This window comes from Brachyhypopomus gauderio, chromosome 20, assembly GCF_052324685.1.
Source record: "Brachyhypopomus gauderio isolate BG-103 chromosome 20, BGAUD_0.2, whole genome shotgun sequence".
Classification (NCBI taxonomy): domain Eukaryota; kingdom Metazoa; phylum Chordata; class Actinopteri; order Gymnotiformes; family Hypopomidae; genus Brachyhypopomus; species Brachyhypopomus gauderio.
Window position 1 is genome coordinate 8,711,079 of NC_135230.1, and position 20,054 is coordinate 8,731,132.

General features: G+C 40.9%; 1 protein-coding gene across 1 annotated transcript; it reads left to right on the forward strand.

Moving 5' to 3' along the window:
* The first annotated feature begins 573 nt into the window (after window positions 1–573).
* LOC143484565 (histone-lysine N-methyltransferase PRDM7-like) lies at window positions 574–16,410 on the forward strand. Its single transcript, XM_076983357.1, has 11 exons — window positions 574–683; window positions 5,703–5,754; window positions 7,406–7,523; window positions 8,562–8,690; window positions 9,147–9,253; window positions 10,612–10,696; window positions 11,110–11,205; window positions 13,560–13,831; window positions 15,286–15,353; window positions 15,495–15,685; window positions 15,833–16,410. Exons 2-11 carry the CDS (start codon window positions 5,737–5,739, stop codon window positions 16,408–16,410), a joined length of 1,662 nt encoding a protein of 553 aa, XP_076839472.1. The 5' UTR covers window positions 574–683; window positions 5,703–5,736.
* The last annotated feature ends 3,644 nt before the right edge of the window (window positions 16,411–20,054 follow it).

Genomic DNA, 20,054 nt, shown 5'->3' on the forward strand with positions numbered 1-20,054 from the left:
AAGGGAGTATTTATTTACACACCAGTAACTGAATGGGAATATTTATTTACACACCAGTAACTGAATGGGAATACATTGTGGCGTGGCAAGGAAAGCCAGTAGGGAGGTCCAACAAGGCTCTTTATTAATGCCGTAATCATAAATTATTAATGCCTAGCTTAAACACGCAGTGAAGTCGTGATCACACAGAACACACTCAATTTAATACATGAAACAAGGGAATGTCATTGACAGGGTAGCATCACACACACACACACACACACATGGCAGGAATGACTCATAACTGTACAACTACATAAACAGACACAGGGCAACTTAAACTAAACAGCACACATATTCACACACATAATCAATAACCACATAGACATTGCATACGATACCGGAGCCGCACAGCAATAACTGATTTTAAAATTTTGTCTGCCAGCACATCGCTCTACATAAATAGATAAAGAGTCAAATAGGTATGTTTTTTAATACAAACTACATCCTAAAACGTGAGCTCTCTTTCACACACACACACACACACACACACACACACACACACACACACACATACACACAGGTAACTGTCCACTACTGTGACGCGCGCTGTTATGATTCATATTTTAGGCGGGAAAATGAGGGTCTGTACAGCACAAATCACGTCACTCACTTCAGTCCCGCCAAGAGGAGTTTTCTGACAGGTACTTTAACTTAGCTGCTTATCTACAAACTAATTAGAAAACAACTGAACAATCTCTAATAAACTGAAACTCGTTCTCTTATATTCGAGATGATTGCTGTTCTGTTTAAAACACTAAATAAATTAAACCAGCTCGTTGACCAGGCGGTTAGCTACTTAGCTTGTGGGTTGAGTGACAGCTGTGGTGTGACGTGACTCAACAGCTAACGGCGAACTAGCACCGTGTTTACCTCAGCAAAGTAGTGCAGGTAAAGTTACCGGGTAACGGCGAACTAGCACCGTGTTTACTTCAGCAAAGTAGTGCAGGTAAAGTTACCGGGTAACGGCGAACTAGCACCGTGTTTACCTCAGCAAAGTAGTGCAGGTAAAGTTACCGGGTAACGGCGAACTAGCACCGTGTTTACCTCAGCAAAGTAGTGCAGGTAAAGTTACCGGGTGACAGCGAACTAGCACCGTGTTTACCTCAGTACAGTAGTGCAGGTAAAGTAACCGGGTCAGCTTGAGTACTGACCACTTCACATGTTATTTGAGTACTTTGTTGACTAAAACTAGCTAGCGTTAATCAGCTACCAAACTATTTACCTGAAAAATAGCTGAAAGGAAAACAGCTAATTGGCTAGCGGTACCTAGCTTGCTGTGTCTGGATACACTAACTAGACACGTTGACTTATTTACATGTTAGATAAAAGATTTTTAGTGGCAATTATAACCTTGAATGAAAATGTAACATATTAACTTGCGTGGTCTACGTTAGTTCATGTGTGGATATGTTAGCTAGCTAGCAGTGGGGCAAATAGCCAATAGCACGGGTGTCAAACTCATTTTCACCGCGGGCCACATCAGCATAATGGTTGAACAACTCTGAATTTAGTACTTATTCAAATATTACATATATATTTACATAGATGTAACAAATGTTTGCTTGTTGCTCTGTTATTATAACATACATCGTTTTAATTTGTTAGGTTATGAAACCCACTTTACTCCATCAATCAACGATCAAACTATCCAAGCAAATAAAGACAAATATCAAAGAAATTACATTTACTTTGTTCAAAACTTGAAATATCAAATAGGTTAACTATGAAAATAACAATTGTGCTTCAAAAACGCTCCCTCTGAAAAAGCGGCGATTTCTTCAGCCACAACAAACTAGCTTTTACTGCCGCATTGTTTGTGGTTGTGGCTTTCGCGACACATTCGCAAATTCTTTGGCAATTTGTTGTTTTTCTCGTAGCTCCGTGTTTACTTTCAAAATGTCGACGTTGATTGTACTTTTTGACAACCGCCACTACTCCATAAAACAAAAGACATACCGGTTTTTCTCCTTGAAGCACAAACATGTATTCGCTTTCCCATCTTTCTGCTCACATCTGCATAAATTTTTCCTCTTCTTGGACATTTTGGGATCATTATTTATATTTCTCAATTACACTTATTGGGAAAATCACATCCATGTAGAAACACTGCAGTGTCGATATGCCGTCACTCTGCGGGTAACATAATTGTGGGTAATGTAGTTTTTGTTCACTGCAGGTATTTTACATATTTTTTATTTGGCTTTTTAAGCTCTCACATACAATGACACGGTGGGCCACTTTATTATTATTATTGACATATTTGCATCATCTTACAGCCATTTTTTCCCACAGAAAAACACCTCTTGTTGTTCCACACACTACATTGTACAAAATACAACCAACTAACAATTTCCATTACATCATCCCAAGCACGACTTTTACATCCATGAATTTGGTTTGTTTTGTCACATTTCATAGATCACAGATCACTACATATATTAAAACCCATTTAAAAACCAACTTTAAAATTTGTTTGTGTTATTTTAAATGTTACAATATTACCATCCAGCCCACCCCGTTCACCGCTTGCCGGTAACGCAACGCCTGGGGGGGCCCCCTGCTGGTAGATACGGGCACCACAGGGCACTAGTTTGCAACCACACGCTGCACTCCCACGGGACGTGTCGTATGGTCTCGGGCGCGCCACATCCGAGTCGCGGACACCTGGCATTTCTCGCCATGCCCTGGGAGTGCATCACATCCCTGGCCAGGAGGACCTCATGGGCCGCCAGCCGGGACAGGTCTTTATGCGTGTTCGTCAGGGCGGGGTGGGCTGCATTCCTCCACACTTCTCGTGCCGGCTCCTCTGTGAGGCCCCGCACGGGTCAAGGGCGGCCCCGTCCCTGCACACACACAATCATAGCTCGATGACATCTCAACACTTCCACCCCCTCCTCCTCTAATCCAAACTGTTTAAAAAACTTGGAGATAAAAGCATGCTCTTTGGGCATGTCAAATGCCACTGGGATCCTCAGATCTACTTTTAACACTCTCAGCTTTCGTAAATAGGATCCCGTCCAAAATCTCATCAGCTCCCCTGTTGTCTTGTCAATCCATGGTAGCATACCTCACCTGGGTTGCAACAAAGATGCTCCCTAAAAACATAAAAATCCGGCACACCCTTTCGCACTGTGCCAGCGGCTCTATGCAGGCCACATACAGGAGGGGTGATAAAGGACATCCCTGACAGTCACTGCGACCTATATTTATCGCCTTTGACAACTTCACATTTACAATCACTTTGCTGACAACGTCTTTGTACAGCAGTTCCATCCACCTTAAAAAAAACGCCTATGGCGTATTTCCACACGGGCCTGCTTGGCGCGGTACGGTTCGATACGGATCGATTCGCAACGGAGCGGTACGGTCGCGTTGTGTTTACATTACAATGGTGGACCACCACAATGTGGGTGGAGTCGCTGTTGGCGCGCGGGTTGTAGTGTCGTGACATCATTTGTATGCGTCCACAACACCGTACAACAATGGACGAGATGGCGATAGCGGAGGAGTCGCTCTCCTGTGACGCAACCTGTGACGACATTCCCTGGCCAATCACTGTCATGCTGTTCCTCCACATCACAGAAGTTTTCCGCTTTGGAACGGTTAGAACCTCGAGCGAGTAGGTACGAAAAAAGTACCTGAAGGTATCGGCAAACTTGTACCTGGTACTAATGGAAACACTCACAAACCGTCGCGAATCGAACCGTACCGCGCCAAGCAGGCCCGTGTGGAAATGCGCCACTAGGAAACCCCATCTTTAGCAGTACCTGAAACAGTTACTGGTGCGAGACCCGATCGAAGGCTTTTTCACAATCTAATTTGAGCACTATCAATCTAATGTTTCTGTCCCTCGCTAGACAGAAGGTGTCTCGAATCAGTATAAGGCTGTCTGTTATCCTCCGTCCTGGTATCGCGCAGGCCTGGTCCGGGTGTATAACCTGCTCCAAAACCCCTGCCATTCTACAGCCTCTGACATAAATTCTGTCTTTTATCCATGTTGTGGAAACAAAAGCTTATAACCTGACTTTAAATTCATCGATTGGTTTTAGAAATGACTTGTATGAAAGCTGAAACCCTCCCAAATGAGATTTAATTTACGAAAATAAATTTGCTTCACTTCAGAAATATTGATCATTTAATCAACACAGAAAGGTCAGATTTTGGCAAGACAAAAGTTTTGTCACCTTGTCATATAATGCATCACTCCTTCACTTTGTTAATTTGCTATCCTTGTCATCTTCTGCTTAACAATGGCTATATCCTCGTAAAAGTCAAACCCCTCATGAATTAATTTAAAATACCTTCATCTTCTCCCGTTTTCCCACTCTCTGAAAGAAGGCCTTAGTTCTAGTCTTCACCATTTACCACCAGTCCAATCTCGTCTCATAGCAGTCCTGTAATGATCGCCCATTGCATGTATTCTTCTTCATAATTTCTCCTCACCTCCTCCTTTTCCAGTAATGCACAATTTAATTTCCACACTCCCTTACCTGTCTTCACCTTTAAGGGGACCGAGAGGGTCAACAAAACATGATCTGAGAAAAAACCTGGCATCAGTTCCGCAAATCGCTTCCACCCACCAAACCCTTACAAAGAGATTATCAATCCTGGATGCCCTGGCTCCATCCTGCTTATACCACGTGTAGCCTTTCTCTCTAGACGTGCCAACTTATACCCATCTACTAATCCTTTTTTATATTGAATATTTTGTAATAACCAGGATGTTTGGTCTCATTTAAAATCATCTCCACCCCTTTTCCTATCTGCCTTTGTCAATACACAATTAAAGTCTCCCTCCAGTATCACCGGCATTCTTCCCAACAAATGTAGACCTAACTCTTCAAGCAACTCCTGCCTCTCATGTTTATCCGCATGCCCATATACATTCATAATCTTAAATTCTTGTCCTAAAAAGTCTAAAACCGCCATCAAAGCCCTCCCATCTCTGATAACCTACTTAATTGTAATTTTTTGGATTTTTTATTTAAATTGCCAATTGCCACTCCGTTAGCTTTATTTACATTAGACCCACTCCATAATGCTGGCCCTTTTTCCTATCTCTCATCCCATTTCTTATAAGATTGTAAGATGGGTAAAGCACATTCCTGCAATAAAACTATATCAATTTTAAATACTCTCAGCTCTCACCAACCCTTTTATGCTCCTCACATTAATAGTGCCTATATTTAAAACCATAATAAAAAGGATAAAACACCTCACCAAATTTGTATAACACCAAAATGGACTCATTTAATAGCTGTACTCCAAAGATTTACTTACCCACATTGGATACACTAAAACCCACCTTTATTTTACTAAATCACTAACCTTTGCATATCATCCAAGCTCTATGGACATCAGTTCTTCTTTTATAATTTTCTCCTGTACCACATTTGGCCCGCGGGCCTTGAGTTTGACACCTGTGCAATACAGCTAGCTAAGCAGCTAGCAAGCTCTATACGCACTCTCAATCTGTAGTCCTGCTTCAGGGACAGTAGCTGCTTGCTATGTGATGGAGTCTTAAAAAACCAATAAGATCTATCTACATCACATATTTTACACCCCTTTGTAACTGCTGAGATGTTCTTTACATAAAATGTAGCTAATTAGCGATGGGTTGTTGTTTTACTGTGATAATAAATTACTATTTTCCTTCCCAGAAAGTTGAGCTTTGAAGATTTTTTGCTTGTCAAGATGAGCTCTTCTGAAGAGGTGAGTTGTTTACTGTAGTTGTTGTAGTGCTACGACTAGAAGTGATATAGGTTATTTTCCAACTTCTAGATGACATTTTTCAACCAATTGTTCAGTCCTCATGTACATATGTTAAAGACTCATCACACTTTCTACAAGGCCTTGAACACCCGGAAGAACAAACACTACCTGCCAAATCCTTGATTTCAACGGACTTTAAAAGTCATCCCTAATGAAGATGGATTGAGAGCTTTAAACCATTTGCTGTTAGGACTAAGAAGAACCCTCCTACAAAGATTCTCTTAACAGTGTTTAAAACTTTGTTTTTATTTTTTAAGGAAGTCATAGATGATAATTTTACTTGTATTTGACCTGTTCAGAGATTTACTGACCTGTAAACAAACAATATTCCTTTGGTGCTTGTCACGTTGAGGACCCCGGCCCCTCCCTTTTGGGCGTGTGTTTACGTTGTCCACGTGCATTGTCTGCGTCTGTGGATCTTCGTGGTTGTGGTTATGTCTTGTGATAATCTGTCTCACCTGTGGCTCGTCTCGTAATCACGTGGGGCTAATGTGGTTTGTCTGTTTAATGTGCGCTTGCACAGTGTCCTGTGCTCGTCGTTGTCTAAAGTCTACACGTTGCCATGCTTGTTTAAATGTTCTACGTGCGCTATTGCGCAATATCTGTCTTTAAAATAAACAAAGACCGTGAGTGAACCTGCGAATCTGTGTCTCGTCCGTCTGCTGCCTCCCGCGTCACAGTGCTGACATATTCTACAAATAAAACACATTATATAATTACATATTATATACTACTATCCACTAATCTCGTGTATATGAAATAAAAACATTAAAACACCGCTGGCTGCAACTGATCTAGATGTGCTGCAGGTAAATGTATTAACAGCCACTAAAAAAAACTGACAAAAGGATCAATTATCATCATCCATTCTGTTTCACTGGGAGTTGTCTGCTTCACTAATTACAAGAGATGTAATCAGCTTTATTTTGGACTAAGAGAAGGCATGCTGACAAAGATCTTTAGACCATCATTATTAAGGATTTTAATGCTAATGGACTTTGTATTAATGACACCAGTTGTTGCTGTGATGGCAATGAAATTGGGAAATTCAAAGCAAAATAACTGATGTCCACTATTGGACCTTTAGAATCTCATGGAATGAATGTTAAGATTAATTTTTAATTAATAATTGTATAATGACAATAACTCTTAATTCTGTTAATATTGTATAATGACATTAGCTCTTAATTCTGTTACTTAAGCCTTTTCTCAAATTTTTAGATCTAACGATGTATTTATAGTGTTTTTCACCCAAAAGTGGTTGTTCTGAAGTCAGAGAGGTGATGTATGACTGCTCTTATCCATGTGAAATATAATCATGCTTAGTAAAGTCTCACTGAACTTCTGATGGAGGCCAGAATTATGAGCCTATGAAACGTTTATGAAACATTATGAAACGTTTCTTATAAATAGGAAGACGTATCTTCCTATGCATTTAACGTTTATATCATTTTATGTGCAATTTTGACTAAACCAAGTTCTACCAAATGGATTTGGATACATAATGCAGCCGTGTTTGGATGTGTGTACTCGCTTAGGTAAATTTATTTCAGGAATGCACTGCCTTATTTATTATCTTTTGTTTTGTAAGGACGATTACACAGAGATTAAAGTGCACTTCTCAAAGACAGAGTGGATGCATCTGGAGAAATGGGAAAAAGTTCGTTATAAAAACATGAAGAGAAATTATCGTGCCATGATTGCCATCGGTGAGTTACAGCTGATTTTGGACAGACATGGTAAACAAAACCTCTTTTCCCATGCAGAGAAAACCCAGCTTCTGACAGCTGTTTGATATGTTTGTCAGTGTGATGTCAGCTGTTTGGATATATTGGTCAGTGTGATGTCAGATGTTTGGATATGCTGGTCAGTGTGATGTCAACTGTTTGGGTATGTTGATCAGTGTGATGTCAACTGTTTGGATATGCTGGTCAGTGTGATGTCAGCTGTTTGGGTATGTTGGTCAGTGTGTTGGATATGTTGGTCAGTGTGATGTCAGTTGTTTGGGTATGTTGGTCAGTGTGATGTCAGCTATGTTGGTCAGTGTGATTTCAGCAGTTTGGATATGTTGGTCAGTGTGATGTCAGCTGTTTGGATATGTTGGTCAGTGTGATGTCAGTTGTTTGGATATATTGGTCAGTGTGATGTCAGATGTTTGGGTATGCTGGTCAGTGTGATGTCAACTGTTTGGATATGTTGGTCAATGTGATGTCAGATGTTTGGATATGCTGGTCAGTGTGATGTCAGCTGTTTGGGTATGTTGGTCAGTGTGATGTCAGATGTTTGGATATGTTGGTCAGTGTGATGTCAGATGTTTGGATATGTTGGTCAGTGTGATGTCAACTGTTTGGATATGCTAGTCAGTGTGATGTCAGACTGATGAACCTGCTGTTGTCATTGTTTCAGTTCAGTTATGTAAATATAGAAGAGCTCGCCAACACTGCATGTTGTCCAGTCTGCCCCTGTGGCCAATGAGATCAGTGGTCATTAGCATACAAAATCAACACAGAGAGGCCGTTACTTCACAGTAGAGAAAATGACAAGATAGCCATCCCAGAATGAGGATAACTAGGCTGAATTAAGGGACTCATGTTCTTGTTTACGTTTAACTCTTAACAGATGTCTTTCAGAGAAGACATGAAACTGAATGAAACACATGGAATTGTCATAAAATCTGTTGAATGGTGTAGGCATACACTGACTGAATACCCCCCGCCCATTTTTCTTTCTCTACTTGTATATTTTAGGGTTGAACTGCACTATCCCTGCCTTTATGAGGCGAGGTAGAGCACGAAAAGATGCGCCCCCTACTGACCACAGTGACTCAGAGGATGAGTGGACACCCAGACTGGAGAGGAGACCTCAAGGTAAGCATTGTGAGTTAGCCCGCAACATCAAGGTTAATTTTGTTAGTTTGCAGTGTAACTCCCCGAGGCGTGGTGAAGTGATGGGGCAAACAAACTAATTAATTCATTCACAATAACCAGTCCTACACGAGACAAAGAACAGGGTTTAAATACACTGGACTAACAGGAAACAGGTGGGAGTGGTCATCATGGGGCGTGGTTATAAATGGCATGGGAGTGGCAGGAGAAACACATGGGGAACCAAAACATAGGCACATGGAGAACAACACACTGATGTGAGTGACAGGTGGGGGCGGGGCTAACCGTGACATGCAGCATTTGGTTTTATTGTAGAATGTAAACACGAGGTTGACTTCCTCCAAAAACCCTTTGAAGACCTTTCACTTTCATTGGACACTTTTACATTTAAAAATAACATTTGAATGAGTTGTAGGACTTGGTAAAGGTTATGGTTCTGTGTTCCAGCACCAAGAAACCTTAAACGTGTCCCAGTAAAACCTGTAAAGACAAAACCCATGACGCACTCCAGCTCTGTCACAAAACCCCAGGAACACACTCCTCTTTACTCACAGGTAAAGCATTTGTGATGTTACTTTCATGGTCTGTAGGAGTAACAGTTTTACAGCACAGTTTTGCACTTATTTGACATTAAATCAGAACTGTGAGTGAGGTTTAATAATACAGTGGCACACGTAGTACTGTTTTCTTTATCAATGTGTCAGGAAGATTTTGTTCTCATTAATGAATTGATAATATCGCAGAGTGTAAGTTGCACCCCATTTACGCATGTTAACACTGGGGTCTTAGTGAAAAGTCGTAGTCACAAAGGTCACAGTGCCACAAGGATGAAGCACCATGATGGCCTTTTAATTGTATCTGAACAGGATTGTCAAGATCTAGTCTGGAAGAATATTTTTCTTAAACCTTTTTGAAAACAACTGGAAGGTTTTAGTCCAGTAATCTTGTAGGGCAGAACCAGAAAAGATGTGACAGACATCCCTCAAAATTATGGAATTGTCACGTTACAGCCCCTGACCCCTCCCCTTTGGGCGTGTGTTTATGTTGTCTACGTCTAGTCGTCTGCGTCTGTGGATCTTCGTGGGTGTGGTTGGTCTCACCTGTGGCTCGTCTCGGGGCTTATGTGGTTTGTCTATTTAATGTGCATTCGCGCAGTGTCCCGTGCTCGTCTTTGTTAGAGTCGTATACGTCTGTAAGTGTTTTTCATGTTATACGTGCGCTGTCTACGCTTTGTATTAATAAAGGTGACGATAGTGGTAAGAGTTGGATTCTGTGCCTCGTCCTTCTCCCTACACCGTGCGTCCCAGGTACCTGTCACACTGGAGAAACTGAGCTGCATATTTTACTCAGTCTAGTTTTAGAATAGTAGAACCCGTGAGCCTGTATCTATAATTCATGGAACAACTATGAATTCTAGATAAGCTCCTCCCATATTTCTGTAGACAATGTCTCATTCAGTTAATTGTTCCAAGTTTCTCTATAATGAGTGTTCGCAGTTAAAAAGAAACATTATTTTTTTTAATGTAGTGTCTAATTTGCAAATAATGAAACAACTGTGAATTTGGGAAGTAAAATCAAATTTGGATTGAAGTTGTGCAAAGGGGACATATATGCCATCCAACAATCATGTGAGCTGATCAATTTCTGGGAATACTTGAGGTGTGCTGTTGTGCCTGTGTTTTTATGATGTTATATATGTTTCCTGACTTTGCATTGTATATAAAAATAATTAAAAGTACCAAAAATTTACTACATTGTTTTAGTAAATACTACATATTACCATTAATATTTACACAAATATAATTTATTGATTGGAGTTTGAGGGGAGTGTGTAAGGAATGTGTGTTTCATGAGCCTGTTTTGATATATGAGCATTCTTTTTCTTGTTTGGTCATTACTTCTGGATGTGAAGACAGAGGCCTGTACCACTTCAGGTGGAGGAGTTACATCAGAACTGAATAGAACTGTCCAGAAGAAGCCCAGATCCCATAAGTTAGGTAGGCATATAAAGAGTTTAAAACATTATTCAGCTAGCCCTCCGTATCTGTAGAGCAGTAGAAAAGACTGGAGCAGACTCTACCTGCTTTTTATATCACTAAACCTGGCATTTTAACAGGGTTGTGTACACTTTTTATATTCACTATATACCCCTAATGTGTGAAAAAGGATTCTGGATGTTTGATTTTTAACTAGAATTAGCAACTACACATCAAAACGGTAAAAAAAAATCATACAACTTAGTGTAATACTCATTCTTGTGCAGTTTCATCCTTCACTGGCGTGCGATCATATGTCCATGTGCAATTATGTGTATAAGATTTTAATAACTATATACTTTTATACTTATAAAATATACTTTTAAGTTAACTTTTTTTGAATCTTTTTTTGTGTCTACCCTTGGCTTCTGCAGTGCAGGTAAACATCTACTCCCGAGGCAGTAATCTCCGGCAGAGGCCAAGAGTTAGTTACACTGAAGAGGAGGAACCCAGAGATGAAGACTACTTCTGTAAGACAGCAGATACACATCAACAGGGTTCCTATACAGTATGGAACTTGATTTGATTTGAATTGATTGTACAAGCTGAATTATTTTTCATGTTGTTTGGAGTATGTAGCCAGCACAGCCAAAATGCTTTTACCACTGTGTGTGTGGCCAGACTGATGTCATAGGTCTGTTCCTATATACACATACATGACCTTCATCAAGACTGACATCATGGGTCAATATACACATACATGACCTTCATCTAGACTGATGTCATAGGTCTATATACACATACATGACCTTCATCTAGAATGATGTCATACGTCTATACACATACATGGCCTTCATCAAGACTGATGTCATAGGTCTACAGTGCATCCAGAAATTATTCACAGCGCTTCACTTTTTCCATATTTTGTTACGTTAAAGCCTTATTCCAAATTGGATTAAATTAAATTTTACACAAAATACCCCATTATGACCATGTGAAAAAAGTTTTCCTGAGAGTTCTGAAAATTTATTAAAATAAAAAAACGAAGCAATCACATTTACGTAAGTATTCACAGCCTTCGCCATGAAGCTCAAAATTGAGCTCAGGTGCATCCTGTTTCCACTGATCATCTTTAAGATGTTTCTACAGCTTAAATGGAGTCCACCTGTGGTAAATCCAGTTGATTGGACATGATTTGGAATGACCTGTCTAAATAAGGTCCCACAGTTGACTGCATGTCAGAGCGCAAACACAAAGCATGAAGTCAAAGGAATTGTCTGTAGACCTCAGAGACAAAATTGTCTCGAGGCACAAATCTGGGGAAGGATACAGAAACATTTCTGCTGCTTTGAAGGTCCCAATGAGCACAGTGGCCTCCATCATTCATAAATGGAAGAAGTTTGGAACCACCAGGACTCTTCCTAGAGCTGGCCGGCCATCTAAATTGAGCGATCGGGGGAGAAGGGCCTTGGTCAGGGAGGTGACCAAGAACCCGATGGTCACTGTGTCAGAGCTCCAGCGTTCCTCCGTGGAGAGAGGAGAACCTGCAGAAGGACAACCATCTCTGCAGCAATCCACCAATCAGGCCTGTATGGCAGAGTGGCCAGTCGAAAGCCACTCCTTAGTAAAAGGCACAAGGCAGCTGTCACGTATGGCCTCGCCCCCTCCCTTAGCTGTCACTCCGAGTTCCCTCATGTCTGTGTTCCCTGCCTGTTTATCCCGCCCTGCTCGTTGTCTCCGTGTTTCCTCGTTTGTTACCACGCCCCTGTGTTATTGTTATACCTGTCCCTTGTTTCAGTTCAGTGTTATAAGTCCCGGTCATTCCCCAGTCTGGTGATCCGTGGTTTTGTGCTTTGTACTTTGTTCATGCTGTTGTGAGTACTTCTCATTCGCTGCCCAGTCGCTCTGTGTTTCATGTACCTGGTTGTTTCGTTTGTTTCCGTGTCCTACTCGTGTTTTAATTCTAGTTTCATTCGCTCATGTCTCTCCATGTTTCGTGTTCGGACTCCCTCTCTGATTTGACCTCTGCATTTCTATTCGACCCTGATTTCGGTATTCCCTTTATTAAATCTCGCTCTCCTCAGCGTTTGTGTCCACCTCCTCACTCCGCAGCGCGTGCTACGTTACAGCAGCCCGTCTAGAATTTGCCAAAAGGCACCTGAAGGACTCTCAGACCATGAGAAACAAAATTCTCTGGTCTAATGAGACAAAGATTGAACTCTTTGGTGTGAATGCCAGGTGTCATGTTTGGAGGAAAACAGGCAATGCTCATCACAAGGCCAATACCATCCAAGTAGCGGAAAATACAGTAATTGTGATTGGTGGATGTGGGAATGGAACAGGTCTTGCTGGGTGCCAACTGGAGTGAGACATTATATCCGTGGCATTAAATGGTCTTTATCACGGTATGTCGCCCCCGTCCACAGCGGCAATTGTCTTGTTGCATTGTGTTCGTCCCTCAGGTGGGCGGGGCCTATGATCTGTCTCACTTGAGGGTCGTTTGTTTGTCTATATATGTCTTGTCTTTGTACCAGTTGACTGCTGGTCTTTGTATCGTGTCATGAGTTTTTGGTTTATGCACTTTATTCATTAAAACCTCCCTTTTCCCAGAGACTTGGCATGATCGCTTCAATTTTATTTCACTCCCTGCCCGTCACAGTCTTAAAATGATATTATGTTATTATATGCACAGACATCTTTGTTCAAATTCATGAAACATGGGGTTGCAAGTTTTTTCTACAATATTTACCATATTTGCAGCATTACTGCACCATGTTATTTTGTATTGGACTGTTGTAGAATAAAATATTTAGCAGTAATAAATATCCACTGTATTTTAAAATAAGGTCTCTGAGCATCATTTTTCTATCTCCTGCTTTTCCAGACTGTGAGGTGTGCAGATCTTTCTTCATCGAAGAGTGTGAAGTTCATGGTCCTGCTCTCATCATCCCAGATACACCTGTTCCTGTGGGGGTCACAGACAGAGCCAGACAGACACTTCCATCTGGTCTGGAGGTTCATAAGTCCAGTATTCCTGATGCTGGATTGGGAGTGTTTAACAGAGGTCAGACTGTTCAGGTCGGTACGCACTTTGGGCCGTACCAGGGAGAACTGACGGACAAAGAGGAGGCCATGAACAGCGGCTACTCCTGGGTGGTGAGTCTCTTTCATTGAAATTACACACAGGATGAGATGTTAAATGTAGAGCCTCACATAGTTTCATCTTCCCAGTCCACCCTCCTCATTCCAGCATCCACAATACTGCAGGCCCATCAGGGTCCTTCCAGTAGGCACCTTCATTTGTATTTCGCTGAATTAATACCCCCAGAAGACTCAGCAGTGAGTTACTGCTTACTAGACCTCACTACAGCTGCTCTTTATTTATAGTCTCTAAAAGCAGACTGCACAAGCAGTGGTGTGGCAGACTTGGTTACAGATCCTCCAACACCTCTCTACTGGTTTTATATAAACCTGTAACAACTCTACTGGTTTTATATAATCCTCTAATATCTCTCTACTGGTTTTATATAAACCTGTAACATCTCTCTACTGATTTTATATAATCCTCTAATATCTCTCTACTGGTTTTATATAATCCTGTAACATCTCTCTACTGGTTTTATATAATCATCTTAACACCTCTCTACTGGTTTTATATAATCATCTTAACACCTCTCTACTGATTTTATATAATCCTGTAACAACTCTACTGGTTTTATATAATCCTCCAACACCTCTCTACTGGTTTTATATAATCATCTTAACACCTCTCTACTGGTTTTATATAATCATCTTAACACCTCTCTACTGATTTTATATAATCCTGTAACAACTCTACTGGTTTTATATAATCCTCCAACACCTCTCTACTGGTTTTATATAATCATCTTAACACCTCTCTACTGGTTTTATATAATCATCTTAACACCTCTCTACTGGTTTTATATAATCATCTTAACACCTCTCTACTGGTTTTATATAATCATCTAACACAGGGGTCACCAACGTGGCACCATGTCGCCCGCGAGGACGTTATGAGTCGCCCGCGGGCTTGTTTTAAAAACAGCTCACTATATTGCCATGCACCAAAGCGCTGCATCGTTTATGTTTTTTATTATAAATTATGTTTTTGCTGCTATTAGCGATTGTCCGCGATTGACGTGCACATGAACCCAATTCCCCCCCGCTCAACAACTTTCTTTCTGGTAGCCCTCCGCAATAATTGGTATCCAAGAAGTAGCTCCCAACTTCAAAAAGGTTGGTGACCCCTGATCTAACACCTCACTCTACTGGTCTTATATAAACCCCTAACACCTGTTTACTGGTCATATTTAAACCCATAACACCTCTCTCTACTGGTCATATTTAAACCCATAACACCTCTTTCTACTGGTCTTATATAATCCCGTAACATCTCTCTACGGGTTTTATATAATCCTGTAACATCTCTCTACTGGTCTTATATAATCTTGTAACATCTCTCTACTGGTTTTATATAATCCTGTAACATCTCTCTACTGGTCTTATATAATCCCATAACACCTCTCTACTGGTGTTGGGGCATCAATTTTTGTAATGTATTTGTTTGTATTAAATGTTTATTTTTCTAGATATCCAAGAGCAGACATTGTGATGAGTACATAGATGCAAAGAAGGAGACTCACTCTAATTGGATGAGGTGGAGAATGCAGTACTGAAGTCTGCAGCCCATTGGCTGTTGGTCGTATGTTATGAATTCTGAAGTATATAAAAAACTTCTCCCACCACTTATTCATCTCCCATGTTTTTTTTCTCTCTCTCCTTATCTGTTTTCTCTCAGATATGTGAATTGTGCTCGTAATGATGAAGAGCAGAATCTGGTGGCCTTCCAGTATCGTGGGGGGATTCTGTATCGTTGCTGCCGACCCATCAGAACAGGACAGGAGCTCCTGGTGTGGTATGGAGATGAGTACGCCAAAGATCTCGGCATCACGTTTGACTACATCTGGAACAAAAAGTGCTCTGCAGAAGGTCCAAACACTGTGATTTTATTGCAATTTATACTTACAACATTTTAAACTAAAATGTATCATATATCATGTGTTTGCTCTGCACTGACACACCTGATTTCACTCAACATTCCTTTCACTCAACATTCCTTGTCTTTTTTTCCTCCAGAGATGAATAACATTCATGATGTCTTCTCCTGCTCCATGTGTAAACTTTGTTACACAGCTCAAATTTACCTGCACAAACACATCAGGAGATGCCACCATGAGGAGTTTACCAGGCTGCTGAAATCGGGAGAAATTAAGTGGGAGAATTTGGCATCCAAGCAAAGCTTCAGTACTCCACAAACATCCTCTGATACTCTCCACACTAACACACCTCACAGGCAGTCACAGAAAGACACAAGAAAGGAGAGAACTCACCAGTGCTCAGAGTGTGGGAAGAGTTTTACTCAACAGAGTAATCTCCACCGACACCAGCGCACTCACACAGGAGAGAAGCCCTATCACTGCTCAGAGTGTGGGAAGAGTTTTACTGTACAGAGTACTCTCCACCAACATCAGCGCACTCACACAGGAGAGAAGCCCTATCACTGCTCAGAGTGTGGGAAGAGTTTTACTCAACAGAGTACTCTCCGCCAACACCAGCGCACTCACACAGGAGAGAAGCTCTATCACTGCTCAGAGTGTGGGAAGAGTTTTACTAGACAGAGTACTCTCCGACGACACCAGCGCACTCACACATAGTAATAGCTGTATCACTGCTCAATGAGGGCAGTACTTTATTTACTGTTTTTAAGAAACTTTGTTATTTATTTATTTATTTATTGTAAATAATATATATATTTTGATTAATTAGTTTTGTTAATTTGCCCATAATTATTAAATATATTGGGTTTTGATTAATACCAGATTAGTAATTTAAATGTTATACTGGTGTTTGAATGGTTTTAGGGTTATAATTGATTGCAGTTATCATACAATAAATCTAATAACATTCCTAATGTGTATATTCAAATTGCGATTCTGAATTTTATTGCAAAAATCGCGTTTTAGAGGCAGAAGTGTTGATGTGTTAAATGTCTCGTGTTGGGTGAACACGTGGCGGTCTGGCGGTGTTCACACTGACGGCTTTGATCGTCCCGATTGCAAAGGCCATAATTGGTAACCATGACGACAGCCATTGGTTCATGTGTTTTTTGTGGACAAGAGAAAATACATCGTATATGTTTATGTCTGTGGCGATGTCACATTTATAAGGACTCTGGATGGAAATGTACAATTAGGGTTACAGGTACTCTAACCCAGCGGTCCCCAACCTTTTTTGCACCACGGACCGGTTAAATCAGACAATATTTTCACGGATCGGCCGTTAAAGTGGGGTAAATACGACGAAATAAAATAATACGACTGGCATAAAAATAAATATGAAATACATAAAAATAAAACCCACCATACGCACTGACGGATGTAATTGGAAACAAAATCCCATTTCTATTTTTTTCTAAATAAAACACCACTCAGACTGATTGTCGATAAAAGATATATATTTTTCTGTGCGGCCCGGAGGTGAGCGCCGCAAATGGGGTTGTTGCACATGTGCCAAACGCGATTAGAGAGGCTGTCTTCACCCCAAAGAGGTGTGGCGTTGCGCATGCGCAGCGTGACCGAGCGCAGAGATGCATAGTAGCTGCGCCATACACGCCTGCCTGCGTGAGGTACCTGACCAGTACTGATGGGCAAGTGAAGTCTCATGAAGCACCGAGTCTTTCCCAACAATTGTGCCGACAAAGATTGGAAGCTTCAAGGCTTCAGTGACGGTGACATCTGGTGGACAACTGAAGCCATTACAACCTCTAAAGAGCATCACTGAAGCAATAGCACCGTTTCAATCAGCAATATAAGTTCAGAAAAGTCTGAGTGGTCATTAAAGTGTTTTGTTCATTTATGTCAATCAAAATATTTATATAGCGCTTTTTACAACAGTTGTTGTCACAAAGCAGCTTTACAAGTGTCCGAGTCCAAGCCCCCAGTGAGCAAGCCAAGGGCAACAGTGACAAGGAAAAACTCTTTAAACCTTGAGAGGAACCAAGACCCAGGGAGGGAACCCATCCTCCTCTGGCCGACGTCGGTCACCATAACAACAATTAGGGAGATACATAAACGAAGAAAAGATCTTTGTGTATTTATATACATGTGTTCTCTATGTCATTCTTATTCAGTCCTAAACATCTTGTTGGTAATAGTAGACCAGGGCCACAGAGATACAGCCATAGCAGGGCAGTATGGGCTCATATGTGGGACATTTCTGGAGTGTGACAGCAACTCTTGCATTAAATTATTACAGCCTAACTAAAAGGGCCGAACTAGAAGGTAACAGACGGGAGCATCCTGAGACATTGGCACCCATCCACTACACCGTCAACAAACGAGTGATCACGAGCAGTGACAGGATGACAGCACCTGCACCCCAGTTTACCATAAAACCTTTCACCCATAAACCCCTGGATCTGTAACCTTTATCTAAGGGGGCACATTAACTACCAAACGCTAAGTAAGTTTTCAAGATAGACTTAAAGATTGAGACCTTGTCAGAGTCTGGGACACATTCTTGAAGGTTATTCCATAGTTGGGGGGCCTTATAAAAAAAAGCTATTCCCCCTGCTGTTACTTTATTAATTATTGGAACGAATAAGAGTCCAGCACCCTGTGATCTTAGTGGACGTGGGGGTTCATAATAGGAAATAAGTTCCTGGTGGTAATCAGGAGCAAGCCCATGCAGTGCTTTATAAGTCGGTAGAAGAATTTAAAAATCAATACGGAATTTAACTGGGAGCCAATGCAGGGCTGATAAGACTGGCCTGATATGATCGAATTTCCTAGTTCTAGTCAGAACTCTGGCTGTGGCTTTTTGAACTATTTGAAGTTTATTTAGATTCCTATTTGAACATCCTGACAGTAATGAGTTACAGTAGTCTAATCTGAAGCTAATAAAGGCGTGTACCAATTTTTCTGCATCATGCTGTGTATCAGTGTGTGATAAAGCATTTCTTAGCTCGGCAATGTTATCAAATGATAGGTCAGAGTCGAGTATGATGCCAAGATTTGGCTACTGAGCCAGGTGTAATGGGGTAGTCTGTGAGATTTAACATTAGATCTGGTATTTTCTGTCTTGTGGCCTTTGGGCCCAGAAGGAGAACTTCCGTTTTGTCCCCATTAAGTTGGAGGAAGATCAACAGAACAGATACAGTATGAAGAAACAAAGGTCAAAAGGATAAATTGAACCAGGGCTAGATATACTAAAATATAACTTTAGTCACACCAAGAAACAAGTAAACAAGTTCTAGACCAGCAGTTTTAGAACACTGGAGATCTGTCTTCTGTCTCCAAGCGCTTGACTTGAGCAGTTGCTATAAACATTCCCAAACAAAATTATTTTATATACATGAATGTATAACAACAATTTTAAATTAGAGTTAGATATTCTGTGTGCACAAAACTGCAGAACCAGTTCACTGTATTGTGACATACTTCCCTGATATTGTATCTGATTATATAAATTTAGATACATCTTCCAGGATTTCAGCATGTATTTGATCAAGATGTAATTGTCATAACGTCTTTATGGGAGAAAATTTTGAGAGACAACAGATCGGTCAAACCTTAGCAAGTCTCCCAGACAGATGAAAAGAGACACCAGTTCTCTCCACTGTCTTTCAGCCCAATGTGTGTGTGTGTGTGTTTCAGTGTTCCATCGGGGATGGTTTGAAAGGGCGATTTTTTCTTTCGAGCTCGATGTTATAACACATTTGCCACATTTGTGTGGCAGTGGTTTCCAAACACGCGTAAATGTCTATACTGAGGTAATTCAGTATAGGAGTACCACTGAACCATTTACATCCCTCTCTGGGATTGTTGTTGTTATTGTTTAACAGTGTAAATTTGGCTTCTGTCTGCAGCAGTAACAAATTACATGAACATTAACAACAAAAATAATAATACTAACTTATCGCATTCATAGTTTTGTGGTTTCCAGAACAAGGACTGTTTTATGACATGGGCAAGCGCAATACCAAATGATCCACTGGAATTCCCAGGCACAGCTGTTAGTCTAAGTTTTAGTAATTAGGCTATGGTTTACAATCTTCTTCTAAATTCTAAGTTGTTGTCTGAATGTGTGTGTTTGTATGCCCAGTGGTGGATGGTGCTCTGTCACTAGGGTCTGTCCTCTCTCTCCTCTTCCTGCACCCCATTCAGTCCCCCAGGGGGCTGTGGATCCCGGTAGAGAGTGCACTTCTTGCCGGTGTGTGATTGGTTGTCTGTGACGTAGCTGTGTTTACAATTGTAAAGTGCCTTGGGTGTCCTGATAAGGTGCTATATAAATTTAAACA

Excerpts from the sequence above, each read along its gene's own strand:
- LOC143484565 (XM_076983357.1), top strand. Across the intron at positions 9,254-10,611 it reads ACACTCCTCTTTACTCACAG|ACAGAGGCCTGTACCACTTC; the intron begins GTAAAGCATTTG and ends CTGGATGTGAAG. Across the intron at positions 11,206-13,559 it reads CAGAGATGAAGACTACTTCT|ACTGTGAGGTGTGCAGATCT; the intron begins GTAAGACAGCAG and ends CTGCTTTTCCAG.